Here is a 22224-nt window from a genome sequence, read left to right as displayed (position 1 = left end):
GTTCATCTAGTACTGCAATCATGATTCACATTCTTAAATTTATAAACTTTGTGTTAACTTACTAAAGTTTTTCAAGTAAAAATATTCTTCTTGGGTCACAACAGAGGTAGTTTTCAGAATAATTTCTGAGAGCCTTTCAAGAACTATCATAAATGTAATTCGCACTCTTGACAGGCACAAATTTCTGTACTGGGAACTTAAATCTATTAAATCACTGCATTTAATATTTAATATAAGTGAGATATTATTATTATTATTATTTTTAAAGATTTTATTTATTTTTTAGAGAGCGAGCGAGAGAGAAACAGCATGAGAGGGGAGAGGGTCAGAGGGAGAAGCAGGCTCCCCGCTGAGCCGGGAGCCCGATGTGGGACTCGATCCCAGGACTCTGGGATCATGACCTGAGCCGAAGGCAGACGCTTAACCATCTGAGCCACCCAGGCGCCCTATAAGTGAGATATTATTATTCTCATATTGAAAGTGAGGAAACAGGCTTAGAGAAGTTAATTTTCCCAAAATTATACACATAATATAAAGTAGAACAGTTCATCTGACCCCCGCCCTGAGTCTATGACCTTCCAATCTATAGTAATGCTCCTCCAAAATAATAAATAAATGTGTGTGCATTGTATATATGTATGTATTGTATGTATACACACAGGCATGCACACACACACATAAACATATAGAGAGAAATGGTAAAAGAAGAAACAAGGAATAACAAAATATAATTCTGTATCAATAAAGTCAAACAATTTTTTAAAAATTTCCCTAGAGAACAGGTAGAAGTTTATGATTTGGGCCACTTAAATTGGCCTCCACTAAGGTGAAGCTATTTTTATAGCACCCCCAGGCTCCCAACATTTCATAACTCACACATCTTACTCTGCTTCATTCAATCAGGTATTCAAATCGCCTTCTCCCTGAATTGATTAATTAACCAATATTTACTCAAATATGTACAAGATATGGTCTCTGACTGATTAGAAAGAATACAAATTCAACTCTCATGACCTTTCCCCTCTGCTTACCACACTTTGGAATCCATTTCGTTATTCCTTGGTTTGACATATTATTAATCATTTTTTTATCTCATGGATGTTCTGTTTTAATAAGATTATAAAGGCCTATATACCAAGTATGATACCTGTTTAACACAAATATCTAGAACACTGGTTCTCAAAATATGGTCTAGGGTCTACAAAGTCAAAACTATTTTCATAAAACATTTTTTATTGTTATTTGTTATTGTTATTTTAAATGAATAAATATTTTTAAATTTTCTGCTTTAATGTCTAATAGGATAAATATCAATAGACATAACCCATGTAAGTAAAAGCTCTTTGGGATGTTCAGTGCTTTTTAAAAGTGTAAAAGAGACCTGAGACCACAATGTTTGAAAGCCTCACATCCAGAATAACCCAATTTCCAGATAGGTATATTCACTTGTTTAATGATAATGGGAAGGTGAACAAACAAATCATTTCAGGCTTTATTCTAAAAATTATTAGGGGGAAAAATAATTTTTACTTTTATTTATTTTTAAAGACTTTATTTATTTATTTATTTGAGAGAGAATGACACAGCGAGAGAGGGAACACAAGCAGGGGGAGTGGGAGAGGGAGAAGCAGGCTTCCTGTGGAGCAGGGAGCCCGATGTGGGGCTCGATCCCAGGACCCCGGGATCATGACCTGAGCTGAAGGCAGACGCTTAATGACTGAGCCACCCACCCCAGGCGCCCCTAATTTTTACTTTTAAAACAGATGCTCTTTTAGTCACACTTATGCTTTTGGAACAAATTTCTTAGAACTTTTCTATTTTTGTTTGGTTTTGGTTTGGGTTTTTTAATTTGTAAGTGTATAACTGATAGTCTAAATCTAAGAGAGAACGTTTTTTCCTGAAACCAGAAAGTATTAACAAAATGAATTTGTCCCCCAGTGCCAATATGATACCATGGAAAGCTGTGGTTGTTTCTCATTAAAAAGTAAAATAAGGAAAGTAATTTTCAAACACTGTTTCCATTTTGTAAGCTTAATTTTTCTCGTTATTTTCATTTTATGATGTGCTAAATAAATTCTGAGGATAAACATCAAGGTTCTAATTACATAAGAGTGTTACTACTTTGTAAATTATTACAATATATATCTAATTATTTTAGATTATAATGCACTACTAGAAGAACAGAACAATATAATAGTGAGTCAATCATGTTTCTATGCACTTATGCAAGGCAAATTTTGCAAGCAAAACAGAAACTTAACATTTCAGTCAATAAAAATTCTAAGTGTAATTAAACCTATATTCCTTCCATGTCTAAACTGACTAAAATAATCTCTTATCTATGGAAAAATAATACTTAAAACAGAAACTGAATCTGTACACTTAGATAATAAAAATAAAATATATAATTCATTCAACAAATATTGAGTAGTACCAGATTCTGTTCTATTGCTATGTGTGTGTAGGTAAATTACTTATCTCTTTGAGCCTTAGCTTCCCTGTGGAAACACAGTTTTTTTTAATCTATAAAATAGGGATAATAACAAAACCTACTTTATAGTTAACATAAGGATTAAGTAAGCTCATGCATGTAAAAAGCCAAACTATAGTATCAAGTGTGCTGTTATATAACAAAGAAATTAATAACTTTAAAAACTAGATTCTAAGGAAAATTCAAGTTACTGTTTGAAAATGATCAGATTCAACAGCCATCAATGATCCTCTTTCCTGGAAAAATATGCCCTAAAAGTGCTATGTTTTATTCCATTTGCAACTTCTTAGAATTGGGGTACAAAGCCTGCAAATCAGAATTGAGAAACAGGCCTAGGATGTGGGAGATGTCAGGATGCCTATACATTTAGGTTACTGATGAACTAGGCTCAAAATAAGAGATCAGCTCATTCAACTAAGGTTACCCTAAGGTTGACAGTGCTCTCAGATCATTGCCCAACTGCAACCTAGGTGTTTCAGAGTTTTGAAATGAACATTATTTTACTAATTCTTCATTTCTAATGCTTATATCATAGTCTAGAACATTTATGTAACAAATAAGTTCAGCTATTTAAAAAATAAATCCTTTAAGTAGCATGGTCTAAAATATCTGCAAAATAAACTGTGTACTTCAGAGGGAGACAAGCAGTGACACCCAAACATCCACCTTCTCCAAGGCTGTGAGGCCCTCCACCCCAGGACAACCCCAGGCTCAGTCCCCAGTGCCTTTGCCAGACATGCAAGACAAACAAGATCTCCTCAGGAACAACTGGCCTTAAGGCAAAGACCACCCTGATAGGGCTGGCCACAGCTACCCAGGACCCTCAATCAGCACCACGGACTTGACGAACTTCACTCTCTTGTTTCACTGTTCCCTCTGTGCAAGCCTTGGCTCATTTCCCTCTCTGGGCCTCAGTATCTCAACTTGTATGATGGGCCTAACAGTGCCTACCTGATGGAACTGTTGTGCGGATTGGCCGGAAGGACATGAGGATACCCTACCCAGAGTCTGGCACAAAGTAGGTACCCAATAAAAGTTAGATAGGTTTTACTAAAAACAAACAGACAAACCTACATATCAGTATATATATAAAAGACTTTATAATGTAAATCCAAAATATTGCCTACTATCATGGGTGATCTTACAATTAAAGTCTAGAATTCAAATGTATACAATTAAGTAGACTGTCTCACTCACCATAAGTAAAATCCTTGAATTGCTGTATGTATTCCATGGCCCCATGAATCTGACCCTGTTTACATAGGCAAAGAAGAGCTTTCTTATGCAGGCCACAGTCACTGTAGATCATCTGAGCTAAAGCCAGGCACTTGGCCTTGTTGTAAGTATCCTGTTCCCCATAATCACAAATCACATCCCCCAACTCTTCAGAAAATGTGAGCCTAGAGCAAGCAGATCAATAGGTATACTTTAGAGAGTTCTTGATGAGTGGATAAGAATAAAATATTTGAAAATTCAGCACAGTAGAACTGGATTTTCTATGGTCTATAAGAATTCCAAGTTAACAGGCAATTGATGTAGAAGAAATCAAACATATCTAAGATTTAACAACAACAAGAACAAAAACAATCAGCATGTATTCTTATGGGGGAAGACATTTTAGCAAAACTGAGCTCAAGTTTTTAAAAAATCTACAAACACGGTTAAAACTCTCCTAAAAAGACTGGTGGGATTTAAAATGACAAGGTAAACAAAAATTCTCTTATAATTGGGGATCTCAATGTTCTCAGCAGTTATCTAGATTCTAAACCCTATTGAATATAAGAATTCATTAAATGTTGGTTAACGACAGTGACAACAAATTTTAGCTCAGTATTAGTAACAGATCTTGCAAGTGTTTGCAAGAAATGTGTGACACCAGTGTTATTTTTTTTAAATTGATATAGATATATACAAAACAACAGGGGGGACAAAGGATATAAGATGTCCCTACTAGGAGACACTGAAGAAGTAGTTCTTTTGAGACGGCTCACTTGAATAGGTTTCACTTGTCGTCACATTTTATTTTTTTATTTTTTTACTTGTGATTAAAGATATTACTTCTAATCATTGGTTGTACGGAAATTTTACTTTAGTTATATTTTTAATAGCTACAGAATACCGGTGCCTGTATACATGTAACAAAATGCCAATAACATTAAAATGAAATCCAGAAACCCCTCCAAAATGTGTTTACTGAAAATTCAGGAAATAAAGCCTACCGTGTTTATTGGGGTGGCCAGAGAGAGGTGGGTCTAAAATCAAAAGGCAGCTTCTGATTATAAATCAATTACTTACTAAGGAATTACCTGACTTCTACATTTTAGTACCAAAATACAGGTATGGTAGCTCCAGTCACAATGTTTCCTAAGGCTGAACAAGTAATTATTTCAGTCTTTATAGTGACTGTATTTCCAAAGCAAGATGATAATACCAGTATTTTAGTTATTACTTCTCTTATTAATACCATAGTTGTATTTTTTAAGAAGTCACCACCATTATGTTGTTCCACCTGAAAGAAGGCCAGAGCTGAGGACTGAGGTTGCTGTGTCTTTGTTTGTCACTTTCCAAAAGGATGATGAGGAAAGAATATGATAAAAAAGAAAAAATTTTTTAAAATAAATAAAAAATAAAAAAATTATCGAAAGGGAGGAAATGGGTCAAGCCCCAAAAGAATGGAATTGACCCTGAAGGAAAAAAGGGGAAAGACAAACAGGGATTCTAACCCGGGGGGAAAGGGACATAATCAAGCACCCTGCACCTGGCTGGGAAATGAGCCTGGGTACCTCTGCCCACATTCCACCCCCTCCAATCACCTCATCCTACCTTCTTTCTGTTTCCCAAAAGTCTCCTTCTTGGTTCTCCCACCCCTACTTCCAATTCTAAGAAGACTCTTTCAGGGACTTCTGAAAGTGGATCTCCAGCCTGACTCTGGAGAATACAAATGACTAATAAATAAAAGAAAATATGCTTAACTCCACTAGTAAACTAAGGTATATTTGATTATAAACCAGATTGTAGACTTTTAAGTCAAAATAAAGGCAATATATAATCACTAAATCTATGCATATTTACTTACTGTTATTTTGTAGGGTTCAGTTTGTAAAGTTAATATGTCAGAGGATATTTTTCCTCTTCTAGGAGCAGTGTCTGCAATTTAGAGACCTAATGCTAGTAAAGCATCATTTCTTAAGTTTAGGCTTTATGTGTCAAGTGATCAGACTCTTCCTCAGGTAAGAATGACTAAGAGAGCCAAGATTAGTCTATAACCCAGGCTGTTTTAGGGCTGGCTCTGTACAGGGCTTCAGGGAAAGAACTGTAGAACTTTTTAAGGTAGCCATGTGGTAGAGGCCAGGTCATCGGAGTCAGAGACCAGAGGGCAGAGGCTAAGAATAAAGAATGTGAATTACCTTCAGTATTCTGTTAGACCATCTCAGGATCCTTAAAAGTGGTGGTATTGTCCAAATTTATGCAGTCAAGGAATTTCATAAGAATTTAAATTCTTACAACTAAGAGGTAGAATCAGCCAAGAACCATCAGTATATGTAGGGAAATTAATCTTGTCTGAAGTGTCTCTGCATTGATAGCAGGTGTTAATGAACATGCACTTTCTAATGGTGTTCTCACATCTGAACCATTTCCAGGGCTCCCTGACAAGTACATTTTGTGGAGCATGTAGAAGGTGTGACCAGGCAGAAAAAGAAAGAGGCAAAGCAGGGAGAGCAGGGTGTATGTATGAAGAAGTTTCCTAAAACATAATTAACTATTATGTGAACAATAAGTGAAGCTAACAAGAGGGGTGGGAAAGAGATACTCTGCACTGGTAAACAATAGTGCCATCAATCCAGGACAGTCCGGGACTATCTCTCTGGGACGAGAGCATCGCGCAGGGGAAATGGTGAATTTGGAACGGGCAGCAGTAGGCAGTAGTACGCAAACTGACTACTCTATAATATGTATCCTCTGTCCCTATACATCCTGAGCCAAGAAAGCATAGCCCTTAGGCTGCAAAATAAGCAGGCCATGGCAACAAGACAGATGACGGGCAGGCCTTTCCTCACTCTGCCTTCCAATACTCAGAGCCCAACCTATGTCCACATAGACCCAGCAAGAACAGCTTGATCTTCGTAAGCAGGCACACACTGTTTTAGTCCTCTTTACTGGACCAGTGACTCTTCCCCAGCTGACTGCTAACAGCTCCCAGTTTCTCCTTCCCCAAAGAATTGCCCTCAGCTGACTGGAGCTGCCTCATCCAGAAAATCATGCCTATCTTTCAACACCCAGTAGTCTAGAGCAGATGACTGACTAATAAAGAATACAAAAGGCCAGTCCTATAATTCAAAAAGAAACAACTCTGGTACAGTTTACGCTCCGTAGTCCTCTCCCTGTAATGCTAGCTATACCTGAGTTCACATTCCTGCTTGGCAGTTTGCCCTTCTCCATCCCATCTCACTTCTTCCCTTACAATATTTCTCGAGGAGGAGTCTATCAGTAAATGACATGCACTCAGGTGCAACTACCATGCTCTCTTTAAGGGAAAAGGGAAACTGAGTGCCAAACATATTCCTCTCTTCTGTGTTATGTAACAACAACCTTACCTTCTCATGATAATCAAAGTCGACCAGGATTCACAGAACCTCAAGTTGCAGGAGTGGAAAGCACAGACTCCCTGTGATGGTTAATTGAATGTGTCATCCTGACTGGCTCATAGAGCGCCCAGGTATTTAGTCAAATATTATTCTGGGAGTCCATGAGGATGTACTTGAAAGAGAGTGGATCGGTAGACTGAATAAAGCAGATTGTTGTGACTGTGGATGGCTCTCATCTAATCAGTTGAAGGCCTGAATGGTACAAAAAGGCTGCCCTCTTCCAAATAAGGGGGCACTCCTCCTGCTTGACTGCTTAGCTGGGACATCAGTCTTTTCCTACCTTTGGACTCAAACAGAAACATTGGCTTTTCTCGAGTCTTGAGCAGCCTGAAACTCACACCATTGAGGGCTCTCTTGCTTGCTGGTCTCTAGCTTGCTGAGTGCAGATCTTGGGACTTACCAGCCTCCATAATCACATGAGCCAATTTCTTTCTTTATATATATGTATATACATATATACATGTACACACACACAATTTGATATATGGAAATATATATATATTTATATTATATACATTAAAATAATATATTAAATATATTATTGATTCTGTTTCTCTGGAGAAGCCTAATTAATATACTCCCCATGTGGGCTACTAGGAATGATAGCTGAGCAGAGCCACTCTTTTATCTCCCAGACCCAAGTATTCTACCTACTGGGGATACACCATGTAATTGTCACTGGTTTAAAGAGTGCATTTCATCCTGAAGGATGTTACTCCATCTTCAAAGGATGGAGTGACAAGCTGGCATCACCTGGACACAACCAGAACCATCCATGAGCCAAGTTTGGGTTTTTTCTTCCTTGTCTGCTGGTCTTAGGTCACCCCACCCGTGCATGAGGCCATAGGTGTGACATTACTGTGGAAGTAGTGTCAGTCAGTTGGTGGTAGTTTACATGGGGTCTGGGCCACCTATTTCTGAAGCTAACCTGTATTCTCTGGATCTGCTTGAGCATGATCTTGATTGTACCTGATTTTAGATGGACTGTCTGAGCCCACCTGACCTCATGACTTGGTGAGCCTGTCAGAATCCAGTTCATGATAAGCAGGTCTCTAGTTTAACAGTCATTGGTGTTCCCTGGGTAGACACTCCAACTTTAACAAGATCCAGTAGGTGTTTTTTAATAGTATATAGTTGTTTGTTACAGGTGGCAGATAATGTACTGGGATAGCTCTTGGTAGTCCCAAGCCAAATGAAAACTGTTAATGGGTATCAGCAATCATGGTTTGATAAAGGCATGGCAATCAGTCATCCTACCAGACAAGCCATCAAGACCAACAGAAGTGTAAGAGTGAGAAGAATATAAAATGGATACAGAAGAAAGATGAGTAATAATTAATATGGAAGAATCTCAAAATAACTGTAAGTGACAGAGCCAGACCAAGAAGAAAAAATAATATATAATTCCATTTTTATAAAATTCTAGAAAACAAAACCTCATCTATTATGACAGGAAGTAGATCAGTGGTTACCTGGAGATGGAATGGGTGTTGAATGAGGTTGATTATCTCAGCTGTGGTAATGATTTCATGGGTATATACATATGTTAAAACTTGTCAAACTGTACACTACAAATATGTGTGGTTTATTATATGTCAATTATATCTCCACAATGCTGTTTTCCAAAAATTCATCAAATTGTACATTTGAAATATGTATCGATTATTGTATGTAAATTATATCTCAATAAAGTTGTAAAAAACAAGTAACAGCCTTAGGATTCATTGTCATGACAAGGGCTGTATAGTACATCCCACTAACCCTCCTCTTACAAGATTCCCCCAGAATTATACCCACAAAATCCTGGACTAGATGGAGTGAAATTAAGGTGAGAAGCAAATACATTAGGTGTTGTGCAAATGGTTGACTATAGTAGATGCTGTTTTAATGTCCTGCCCAGATCCTCCTTCCCCAGCTGCTCTGGGTATTGGCTGCCAATGGCTTACAGGTCCCCTTCTTCTACAGCCAATTGCCCTTCGCTGGTGGAAGCCACCATGCCTAGGAAGTTATGCCCCATCCAGGCAGCCCATAGCCCTAATAGAGTCTAACAGAGAGGTACAAAAGGCTGGCCTCTTGCCTCAAGGGGGACAGCTCTGTGGTGTGGTTTATGCTCCAGAGCCTCTATAAATAAGACCAAGGTTAGAACTTGCCTGAGATTACATCCTTTCTTGGCTTCCCAAACACACACACACTCTTCTCTATTCTGCTTCACTCACTCCCGTATATGGTTTTCTTGAGAAGCCCTCCCTCTATCAATCATGTACACTCAAATTCCTGTCTGAGGCTTTGGTTCTAGGGAATCTAACCTAAGGGGGCTCTAGTACAAATCTGCCAATCTGTATTGAAACCTAACTCCAAGAAGCCATCTCCTGTCTATCCTTAATGGTTTGTATGTTCTAAATGTTACCTTGGTCCACATCCATCCTGCTTATAAGTTTTCTCCTAGATTTATTCTTTACATGTACCCATAACTTATCTGGATCCAGGTTCCTGCCTTATCCCTCTGAGTAGCAATGATACTGATTAATCCTTTTCTACCCTTACCAATCAACTTCTATCCACCATTAAGTGGTCATGAATCATCCGTGAACTGCCATTACTCAACTCCTGATCTGGGCTCATTGTGACTAGGCCCCATTACTGCATGAATGCTTAGTAAATCTTTTTAACCAATTAACTGCAATAGAGACTGGAGATAAATGTTCAAATAATGTACTAATAAAAAACTATTGAAATCTTGAGAATAAACAACTTTATTAACCAACTATCAAAATTAAGTTAAAAGCTTTACTTTGCTTACCTTTCCTGGGTGACCCAATTGATAACTAAATCTAAACGTTTTTCAGATAATCCACATTTGATTCCTTCCAGGGTTAGTTCTGCATCAATAGGATGTCTACATGCATGACTTGTGCTAAAGATGGTCTCAAAAAATAAGAGTAATGGAAAAGGCTTGCCTCTAATCTTTCCAACAGCTATAGAGAGAAGAAAAGTTTTTGAGTTGAACACTTTAAGTAAATAATAGTTTCCTTTTTCTTACTTCATATTCTTTTCTTTTTTTTTTTTTTAAGTTTTATTTATTTATTTGACAGAGAGAGCTCAAGTAGGCAGAGCAGTAGATAGAGGGAGAGGGAGAAGAAGGCTCCCCACTGAGCAGGGAGCCTGATGCGGGGCTCCATCCCAGGACCCTGGGATCATGACCTGAGCTGAAGGCAGAGGCTTAACCAACTGAGCCACCCAGGCGCCCCCATATTATTTTCATCTCTGTATCTTCAAAAATTTCAATCCAGGGGCGCCTGGGTGGCTCAGTCAGTTAAGCGGCTGCCTACGGCTCAGGTCATGATCCCAGGGTCCTGGGATCAAGCCCCATATTGGGCTCCCTGTTCAGCGGAGAGCCTGCTTCTCCCTCTCCCTCTGCCTGCCACTCTGCTTACTTGTGCTATCTCTGTTAAATAAATAAATAAAAATCTTCAGAAATTAAAAAAAAATTAAAAAATTTCAATCTAAAATTACATACTTATAATTTTTAACTAATGTTTATGGATTAAACATTACATTTTGGATAATGACTAAATATTACATGTTATGTGAAAACAGAGGCAGAGTCTGGAGTGATATGTCTACAAGCCAAAGAATGCCAGAAATTGCTGACAGCTACCCAGAAGCTAGGAGAGAAAGATGGAATGTAATCTCCCTCAGAGCCTTCACGTGAAAATTTTAAAAGCTGAAAGAATATACCACCAGCAGACCTGCACTATAAAAAATGTTAAAGGTAGTCTTTCAAGCAGAAGGAAAATAATACCAGATGGAAATATGAATCTACATGAAGAAATGAAGACTAGAAATGGAATATGCTATGAATATAAGTATTTAGAAGTATATTGTTTTTATATAATACATCAAGCGGTATAAAATCACCTGAGGGTAGAATGTGATAAGTTAAAGATATAATCTACAAACCCTAAAGCAACAACCAAAATAAGACAACAAAGAATTATAGCTCATAATCAGCAAAGGAGAAAAGTGGAATCATGAAAAAATTCACCTAATCCAAAAGAAGGCAGAAAAAGAGGGGGGAAATGGTAAAAAGAAGAGGTAAGAAAAATAGAAAGCAAAACTCAATCATGTCAACAATCACATTAAATGTAAGTGATCTAAAAACTCCAATTGAAAGGCAAAGATTGTCAGAGTGTATAAAGAAGAAGGATGTCAAATAAATAAAATCTTAAAAAAAAAAGTAGAATACAAGTATATGTTGCCTAGAAGACACTGACTTTATTTTTTTATTTTTTAATTTCAAGTTTTTATTTAAATTCTAGTTAGTTAACATATATGGTAAAATTGGTTTCAGGTATAGAATTTAGTGATTAATCACATATAATAACACCCAGTGCTCATCACAACAAGTGTCCTCCTTAATACCCATCACCTATTTAGCCCATCCCCCCTGCCTACCTCCCCTCCATCAACCCCCAGTTTGTTCTCTATAGTTAAGAGTCTCTTATGGTTTGCTTCCCTCTCGTTTTTTTTTTCCCTTTCCCCTATGTTTATCTGTTTTGTTTCTTAAATTCCACATGAGTGAAATCACATGGTATTTGTCTTTCTCTGACTGACTTATTTCACTTAGCATAATATACTCTAGCTCCACCCATGTCATTGCAAATAGCAAGATTTCATTCTTTTTGATGGTTGAGTAATATTCCATTGTGTGTGTGTGTGTGTGTGTGTGTAGATATATAGATATAGATATACATATACATCTATATATACACACATATATAGATAGATGTAGATATTTTCTTTATCCATTCATCAGTTGATGGACACTGGGCTCTTTCCATAGTTCAGCTATTGTTGATAATGTTGCTATAAACATCAGACATGGGGTGCATGTAAAAAACATGACTTTAAATACAAAGACACAAATAGATCAAAAGTAAGAATACGGGAAAAGATATACAATGCTAATACTAATAAAAAGAAAAATGGAGTCACGCTAATTTCAAAGCTTACTACAAAGCTATGGTAATCAAAATTGTATGATACTGACATAGGATGGATATCTAGAGAAATATAATAGAATTAAGAGTCCAGAAATAAACTCTAAACATTTATAGTCAATTAATTTTTGACAAAGGGGCCAAAACAATTCAATGGATAAAGAACAGTCTTTTCAACAAATGGTGACGGGATAACTACATATCTACATGCAAAAGAATGAATCTGGATCACTATCTTACACCATACACAAATATTAACTCAAAAGTAGATCACAGACCTATGTACAAAACTCTCAGAAAAAAACACAGGATCTTAACTTAGGCAAAGACTTCTTAGATACAATATCAAAAGCACAGCTATAAAAGAAAAGATGGGTAAATTAGTCTTCAACAAAATTAAAACTTTTGTGCTTTAAAAACCACCATCAAGGGGCCCTTGTGTGGCTCAGTCAGTTAAGTATCCAACTCTTGATCTTGGCTCAGGTCTTGATCTCATGGTCATGAGTTCAAGGCCTGCACTGGGCTCCATGTTGGGCATGGAGCCTCCTTAAAAAAACAAAAACAAAAACAAAAACAAAAACCAAAAAACCCACCTACAAGAAAGTGAAAAGAGGGGTACCTGGCTGACTAAGTTGGAAGAACATGTGACTCTTGATTTTGGGATTATGAGTTTGAGCCCCACCTTGGATGTATAGATTACTAAAAAAAAAAAAAAAGAAAAGAAAAGAAAGAAAGAAAAAAAAGAAAGAAAGTGGAAAGAAAATCCACAGATTAAAAGAAAATATTTGCACATCATCTGTCTGATACGAGACTTTTATCCAGGATATAAAAAGAACTCTCACAACTCAATAAAAAAAAACACAAAAAACATAATTTTAAAATGGGCAAACAATAAACATTTCTCCAAAGATATACAAATGGCCAATAGGCACATGAAAAGATGCTCAACACTGTTAGTCATTAGGGATACACAAATCAAAACCACAATGAGAGAACACTTAGCTTGATGAGCACTGAGTAATATATAGAATTGTTGAATCATTATATTGTACACCTGAAATTAATATATAACACTGTATGTTAATTATAGTGGAATTAAAATTTTTAAAAAATAATGAACAAATCAATTGATCCACAATGAGATTACCACCTCACATGGATTAGAAAGGCTACAACAAAAAGACAGACATTAACAAGGGCTGGTAAAGATGTGAGGAAATTGGAATCCTCATATATTGCCGGTGGGAATGAAAAATAGTGCAAACAGTTTAGCAGTTCCTCAAAGTGTTAACACAGAGTTACCATATAACCCAGCAATTCCACTCCTAGGGATCTACCCAAGAGAAATAAAAACGTATGTCCACATAAAAACTTGTACACAACTGTCCACAGCTGCAATATTCATAACAGCCAAAAAGTAAAAACAACCCAAATTACTAACAACTGACAAATGGATGAACAAAATGCATTATACATCCATACGATGGAATATTCATGTTACAGCATGAATGAACCTCAAAAAGATCATGCTAAGTAAAAGAAGTCAGTCACAAAAAAACACTTATTATATGATCCCATTTATATGAAAAGTCCAGAATAAGCAAATCTATACAGATAGCAAGTAGATTAGTGGTTACCCAGGGTCTAGAGAGGGAGCAGGGGGTAGAGAATGAGGAATTAATGGGTACTAAGTTTATTTCTGGAATGATGAAGATGTTCTAAAATTAAGTTATGGAAATGGTTATACAACTCTGTAATTATAGTAAAATTAATATAAAAATTGTGGAATTTTCCCCAGGAAAGCAATAAATTATATTAATAGGCTAAAGGACAAAAACCACATGGTCATCTCAATAAATGCAGAAAAGGTATTTGACAAATCTAACATTCATCCCTGATAAAATTCTCACCAACTATGGAGGGCAATTTCATCAACCTCATAAAGGGCATCTATGAAAAATCTAGTTAATATCATTCTTAATGAAAAATAAGGTCAAAAACAAGGCAACAGGGCGCCTGGGTGGCTCAGATGGTTAAGTGTCTGCCTTCAGCTCAGGTCATGATCCCAGCGTCCTGGGATCGAGTCCCGCATCGCGCTCCCTGCTCCTTGGGAGCCTGCTTCTCCCTCTGCCTCTCTCTCTGTCTCTCATGAATAAATAAATAAAATCTTTAAAAAACAAAAAACAAAAAACAAGGCAATAATATCTGCTCTCATCACTTCTATTCAACACTGTAATGGAAGATCTAGCCACTGCAATAAGGCTTGGAAAGGAAGAAGTGGAACCCTTTTTTAGCAGATGACATGATTAGCTATGTAGAAATTCTAGGAATACACAATAAAAGTATTAGAACTAATAAACAAGTTTAATGAGGTCACAGAATACAAGATCAATATATAATAGTTAATTATATTTCTATATATTACCAACAAATAATTTTGGAAATCAAAATAAAAATTATAATAATATAAATATAAAATATTTAAAAATAAATCTGACAAAAGATGTACAAGACCTAAACACAGATTAAAAATCATTTAATTCTCTTTGCTCTGTGTCCCTTATGAAACTATAAATGCTCTGTGGTAGAAACCTCTTCTGTCATCATTCTTTAGGCTTTGGCTACTTTTATATATACCAATTTAAATCTCAGACTTACAAAAGTTAACAATTTAACACTCAAAATGTACAGTGTCATTACTCATGATGTATGTATACAGGGTAACATGACCTGATAGTCAGTTATCCAATTATAAATAATTATTGGAATGGCTTCTTGACTTTGAGTCCACTAAATAAAAGCTACAAGAATATACTCTGCATTACATCCACTAGAATAGAATACTGAAAATTGTGCATGCAAAAATATGAAATGGGCCATTTACACACAATTCACAGTCAAACAATCTCTATAAATATATATGTTCATATGCATTATGTATATGGCAACACATTTTTCATGTTCAAATAAATGTAAAAGAACATTTTTTTCAAACTGTTGAATTTAAAGGGTTTTTTGAGGAAAAATTAGTGAAAAACAGGCTGTATATATTTGACATCAAAAATTTCCACTTAGAATGAAAATAATAAGAAAAATTATCTGTATCTGTAAGCTCCACTGATATATCCCTCCTTTATTTATACCTCTCTGTTTATTTCTGAGCTTCTCATCCTTTAAAAATACAGTCAAGTTTTAAAATAAAAGGACTTTTGGGCGCCTGGGTGGCTCAGTTGGTTAAAATAAAAGGACTTTTTTTTATTCTATTCAACAATTAAGTATCATCTGTCTAATATTGGTGAATTTCTCAGTATAAGATCCACATACCTAGAAAAGTAATAAAAGTTGGCTGTTTTCTAATTTTGCTGGTAATTATACCTATTTAAGCATTCCTTAATTGCAAGCTTTGACTTTTATTAAAACTTGTAATCCATACTTTAAGCAGATCCAGTCAAGGGGAGAAGAAATAAAACCCATAGGGATATACTAATATCACTTTTAACTTCACCAATTTCAGAACACATCCAAAGGAAGAGTTCCTGGATATTTGTAAGATGTCTGAAAATTTTTAAGTAAAATACTAAATTTTTCAATGTTAAAAAAAAGACCTGAAAACTACAAAACACTGCTGAAAGAAATTTTTAAAGACCCAAATAAATGTAGAAATATACCATGTTTATGGGTTCATTGGGCCAAATATCCAATATTGTTCAGTGTCTATTCTCCTAAAATTTATCTATAGATTTAATGCAATTCCCAGCAGAATTTTTTTTTTAAGATTTTATTTATGTATTTGAGAGAGAGAATGAGATAGAGAGAGCATGAGAGGGGGGAGGGTCAGAGGGAGAAGCAGACTCCCTGCTGAGCAGGGAGCCTGATGCGGGACTCGATCCTGGGACTGCAGGATCATGACCTGAGCCGAAGGCAGTCGCTTAACCAACTGAGCCACCCAGGCGCACCCCCAGCAGAATTTTTTATAGAAATTTACAATCCGATTCTAAAATTTTAAACAGGAATATGAAAGATTCAAAATAGCCAAATTAAATTTGATAAAGAAAAACAGAGTTTAAAGTCTAACACTCTGATTTCAACACTTACTATAAAGCAACAATAATCAAGACAGTGTAGTATTAGCATCAAGATAAACAAATAGATCAGTGAAACAGATTAGACCTGAAAGTATAAGGACAACTGATTTTCAACAAAGGCAATTATGTGTAGAAAGTCCTTTTGGTAAATTATCATGGAACAATTGGATAGTTACTGGCAAAAAAAATGCCTTAACCCATACCTCACACCACATAGCAAAATTAACTCAAACTGAATCACAGACCTAACTGTAAACTTAAAACTATAAAATTCTTACCAAAAAATAATAATCATAATCATAGGAGTTAAAAATCTGCAGATTAGACACAGATTTCTTATGTATAACATTAAAATCATGATCCATAAAAGAAAAAAAATTCACAAATTGGACTTCAACAAAATTTAAAACTTCTCCTAGAAAGATACTTCAAAGAGTATGAATGAACAGAAAGGCCACAGACTGGGAGAAAATATTTTTAAATCATATATCTGATAAAGGATTTGTGTTCATACCACAGAATACTACTCAACAATAAAAAAGAATGAACTATTGATAGATGCAACACATGGATGAACTGCAAAATAATGATACTGAGTGCAAGAAGTCAGTCAAAAAAGATTACTTACTATGTAATTCCATTTATATAAAATTCTAGGAAATGCAAACTAATCTACAGTGACTGCAAGCAGACTAGCAGTTACCTCTGAGAGGAAGCTGTGGGAGAGATGGAGATGGGAGGGGTGAGGAGGAGTCAGAGAGAAGGATCACTGAGGGCAATGAAGGAACTTTTGGGTGATACAAATGTCAAAACTTACCAAATTGTGTAAATACATACACTGCGTTGCATGTGTGTCAACTTACAACAAAGCTTTTTTAAAAGGAAGTGGAGCAAATTTGACAAAACGTTAACATTTACTAAATCTTGACAGTGAGTATATGGTTGTTGTACACTATTCTGTATACTTGAAATATTTCCTCATTTAATGTAGAAAACCTAATCAAATTCCTCAATGTGACAGCTAAAGAAACTGAGTAAACAGCAGAGATAGGGCTGGAGCCTAGATCTTTAGTCTCCTACTTCAGTACTCTTTCCATTCTATCAGGGGAAAAAAGTACAATTTGCATACATACATGAGGTTCAGAGAAAAATGCTTACCCTTAAATTTATTCACTGTCCCAATGTTTTGAAGAATTCTTCTAGGACTGTTTGCTGCAAAACAAGCTGCCTTTTCATATTCACCAAGTGACATTAAGTCATTGAACCTACAGCCATTCCATTTCATTATGCATTATAATAGTACACATAAAAAAGAAAAGAAAACTGATTAGAAATGTCTAAAACAGACTAAACACAGTAATATAGAAAAACTATATCTAGAGTCATTCACTAAGATTTTTTTTACTCTTTCTGTAATATTCTGTCATTTTTTGTATCCTCAGAATAAAACTCTCACCTGACAGAAGACTTTGAACCTTACCCTGTACTTTATTCCTATAGTACTTACTGCAAGACATAGAAAATGGAAAGAACTTGAACTGAATTCACAATAAGCTCAGATTTTTTTCTCTCATATCGTCTGCAGATGAAAAGGGATATCAGGGGAAAGAAGAGCAATCTGCTTAGAGACTCAGCCTAGGGGAAATAGTAATCGAAACACCAAGAATGCGGAACTGGAGATCAAGAGGTGTCCTTGGTATTCAGAAGCCTATGTTACTCTGCCAGGCATCAGACTCCTGATTAATTATGAGAGTAACACAAGAAGAAAAAATAATAGTTCAGTTAACTTAAGCCTCTACGCCTCTTCCTAGGGCAAAATGTCTTCAAACCAGCCCTTACCCCACAATTAATAAAACTATGGCAAACAGGATTTACAGTGTTGCAAATGAATTTGAAACCCTAGAGGGGAAAAACACCAAAATAAGACTAATAAGCAAAATACATAAAACTTTTAATTTCAACAAGGGTTTTGCTCTCATATCTAACACTGATAAACATGGGGATGCCTACAGTGTAAGGAAATAGCACAGGCTTTGGCACTGCCCCAAAATGACCTTTGCCCCTCTTTGTACCGTATCAGTAAGACAATCCACAATTAAAAATTGTTTAACATATGACTAGGAATATTACATATGCTCCTTACATATTGGACTCATAGCCTATAAATTAATCTCTTAAAGAAGAGTCTGAGGTCTCTGTAAGCCTCTATTATACACTACATATAGTAACTTAAACATTAGGAAGAAATGATGGGAAAAAAATGACTGAATTAGTTAGGATAATCTGACTCAAGAAGGCCTTCTCAAAAACATTTCATAACATCAGGCTAATGGCTAGGAAATGCAAATATATATATAAATAAAACTTAAATCAACACTGTGAGCCACCTACATCCTCTGAAAAATCTCCTAGACTACCCATCTAATATTTTTCACACAAAGAATCTATTTTTTTAAAATTCTAGTTTATTTTCCAATTTGTTTGCTAGAGTAAAATTGTAAAAATACAAAATCTAGAGACTGTAGCTCATCAAGATGCTAAATAAACGCTAAACATTTATAAATATTAAATATTTACTTAATATTTAAATAAAAAATAAATGTGGTAACATTTTAACAAGGAAAATCAAAGCTTTTAAAATATTTGCCTTTCAATGTAGCAAAGCAAAATTTCAGCTTCTTTTGCCTTGCCTGGATCATCTTCAAGCAGTTCTTCAACAATGCCTTCGTCACCTATAATTACTGAAAGCACCACAGGATATTTAAGATTATCAATCAACAGAAAATAATAAATATATATATGTTTAATTAATCAGCAACTTAATGCTATGGTTTCCAACAGCACCAACCTCTTCCTAAACTGAGTGGCCTCCCTGTTCATGTCTCCCATATTTTCAGGTACATTTTTAGGTATTCTCTCTTTGGCTTACCACATCTACTATTTACCAATTATCTGTTAGCTGTTGAAGGAAGAAGCTCATTGGGTAATAGAGACATAACAAAAGTAAGTACATTTTTTATTTCTTTAAGCTCAGCCTAGGAAAATTCTCACTCTTTAGCTTTCTGGGGGGAAAACGATGTTTTCCATTATTTGTGTTAATTAAAAAAATATAGATAAATTACCAGGTAAACTTTTAGTTTTCTGAATTTGCTCCACAAAGTCTTCAAATGAGCTGCTCATATCAGATTTTACCCATGAAGTAAGTGCATTTGAAATAATCTGCAGTCTTTGATGACTACAAAGAAAAAAAAAAATCAGTATACTGAACCTAAAATCAAATAGTGGAGTAATAGAATAAACACAAATAAAAGCTTCAAACTTAAAAAGTATATAATCAACTTTCATACCGAAACTGTAATTCTTTGTTCAGATTTTCAGCTAAATCTCTCCGTTTTAATGTTACAATCATTTCCTCATCTAACTCTGCCCTCCTCTGAACTGGTACATATTTTTTCAACATAGCCTGTTTAATTTCAGCATATTTATCTTCAAGATGTTTCAGGTATTTAGTGAGAGCAACTAAATTGACAGATTCTTGGAGAGTCATGCCTACAGAGAAAAGGGAACAAGTCAAAAGAGAAACCATGTTGGGGACTCTTGGGCTCAAATGGCAAGTCTTAGCAAAATAGATCATAGTTTGCTATGTTAAGAAATAATTAAGAAATGGTAGCATGAACTTATAACTTACTGAACATAAAAAGAATTGGCACACAATTTTAAATGTGTAGCAGTTTTAAACATATCATCAATGAAGGCTGATTGTCCAAAACTTAGCATCTTAAAAAGTTTTTTTAAGCTTTTTATTTTTCATATTTGAGAGAGAGACGGGGCGGGGTGCACAAGCTGGGGAAGGGAAGGGGGAGACAGAATCTTAATCTTAAGAATCAATCTTAAGATTGATTACATACTTTTTAAGTTTGAAGCTGAGCATGGAGCCCAAGTGGGGCCTTGATCTCACGATTCTAAGATCAGGACCTGAGATTGAAATCAAGAGTCGAAGGCCACCTAGGTGGCTCAGTAGGTTAAGCACCTGCCTTTGGCTCAGGTCATGATTTGATCCCAGGGTCCTGGGATCGAGCCCTATATTGGGCTCCCTGCTGTGCAGGGAGCCTGCTTCTCCCTCTCCTTCTGCTGCCCCCACCCCCACTTGTGTTCTCTCTGTCAAATAAATCAATAAGTAAGTAAGTAAGTAAGTAAAATCTTGAAATCAAGAGTCGGATGCTTAACTGACAGCCACCCAGGCTCCCCTGCATCTTAAAAAGTTTTAATGACCTCACTGTCACACCTTGCAAACCTTTAAATATCACTGTTACTCAATACCACTAAGAGCTTCTGCCTAACAATTCAGGATTTTTGTCCCAAGATTTCTAACCAAAGATTCCATTAATCTGCTACAACAAACTCCAGGGTAATCTGTTTATTCTCTCCAGTGCGAAGTTTATAAAACCTGCCAAGCCCTCAGTCCTCTCTCCCTCCTTGCCCCTGTATTCATTATTCATAACAACCCATTCACACCCACTTGAAATGATTCCCTTATTCAGGCCAATTGTTGGCTTTAAAGGCATGCATCAAAATTCTCTCCCAGAAACCCGCCTGGATTAATCCTACTCAATTTTTAATCATTCTCTTACCCTGAATCCTCTCAGCATTTAACCAATTTGACTTATTCTCTACTTATTCATATGTACCTTATTTGTAGTTGTATTATCATAATTTTATATTTGAAAATGAATCTAGTCCCTGCTTCCACCAAATGCAGGATGATCGTCCAACCTGAGGTGAAATCCTCTGGTATGCAGCAGTTCGTTACTTTCAAGACGTAATTTCTTCTATTGAAACTCAATCTGACTTCCTAAAATTTCCACCTATTGATTCTGCCTCTGGATAAAAACTGGTTGAAATCCTTAAAAGTTTTGAATACAGTTGGCTATTTTCAAAGTCTCCCTTTTCTCCAAGATGAATATTTGCAGTTCTATCCATGCATCATACAAACTTCTCAACATCCTCATGAATTCTAGGATATACTCCAATTTCTTAAAATATGGCTTAGCTGAAGATAAAGAACCAGTGAATGCTGACATCAATGTGAATCAACAATATTCACTAGAACTTAATACATTATAGTTTTTTCATATATTATATCAGGGATTCTCAAACTTTAGAACTACCTGAAGGCCTTGCTAAAATACTGTTGAGCTCCACCCCACCCCCACCCCAACTCCCATCCCTGGAGTTTGACACAATAAGTCTGCAGTGGGGCCAGAATTTGCATTTCTAACAGGTTTGCAGGTAACGTGACACTGATGCAAGAACCAAATTTTAATAGTCACTCCCTTATACTTTATATAATCCAGCCAGTCTGGAACTCTCTCAGTCTTTCAGGGTTGTTGAAGTTGTCTCATTCCCTTGTATCAACCTGGAGCCCAGGTTGTGAAGTCTGGTTAAAGTCCTCGTACACTTGCACACATACATATTGCAGCATATATATACTAATTTGTATGACTGGTAATAACTGAAAACAGTTGGAATTTCAAACATTTTAAACAAAATACAGTACCTGGAATAGGTTTTGAAGGATCTTTGGAGAAAGTATGGTATCTTACTTCTTTTGCATCATATTCTGCCCTAAGTTGTTTCATTTTGTCTATTTGCAATTGAATCTTTGAGGAATTATTTTCAATAACCCTCTTTCTGAAAAACAGAAAGGCTTTCTTATATTTCTTTCAACTAGTTAATTATTTAATCATAAGATTTAAAGTAAAACAGGTTAAATCATTACTTTATTTTGGCTAATTATCATTTTGAACCATTATGGACTTGGGTGTTAAGTTTACAAAACAATGCCTGTAAAAAGTTAACTAACCTCAAAAGTGAGGAACAGTTTTCTTTCAGAGCATCATTAAAATCTTACACTACGATTCACAACCTTACTGGAAATTTGTACGTGTTAAACATAATAATCTGGCCACAAAATACTATGTCTATTCCCTATAGTTGAAAAT

General features: G+C 35.8%; 1 protein-coding gene across 1 annotated transcript in view; it reads right to left on the bottom strand.

Moving 5' to 3' along the window:
• The window catches only part of CLHC1 (clathrin heavy chain linker domain containing 1), a 38863-nt gene that overhangs the window by 3457 nt on the left and 13182 nt on the right, over positions 1-22224 (bottom strand). Inside the window, exons 4-10 of the mRNA XM_035001541.1 lie at positions 21780-21913; positions 19570-19771; positions 19345-19457; positions 18870-18963; positions 17381-17487; positions 9938-10112; positions 3689-3891 (exon numbers count right to left, since the gene is read on the bottom strand). Coding sequence (XP_034857432.1) covers positions 3689-3891; positions 9938-10112; positions 17381-17487; positions 18870-18963; positions 19345-19457; positions 19570-19771; positions 21780-21913 — 1028 coding nt within the window. The remainder of the gene's footprint in view (positions 1-3688; positions 3892-9937; positions 10113-17380; positions 17488-18869; positions 18964-19344; positions 19458-19569; positions 19772-21779; positions 21914-22224) is intronic.

The sequence above is a fragment of the Mirounga leonina genome, unplaced genomic scaffold (assembly GCF_011800145.1).
Source record: "Mirounga leonina isolate KUSES-001 unplaced genomic scaffold, KU_Mleo_1.0 Mir_125, whole genome shotgun sequence".
NCBI classification, from domain to species: domain Eukaryota; kingdom Metazoa; phylum Chordata; class Mammalia; order Carnivora; family Phocidae; genus Mirounga; species Mirounga leonina.
This window is presented reverse-complemented; position numbering and strand designations above follow the sequence as displayed.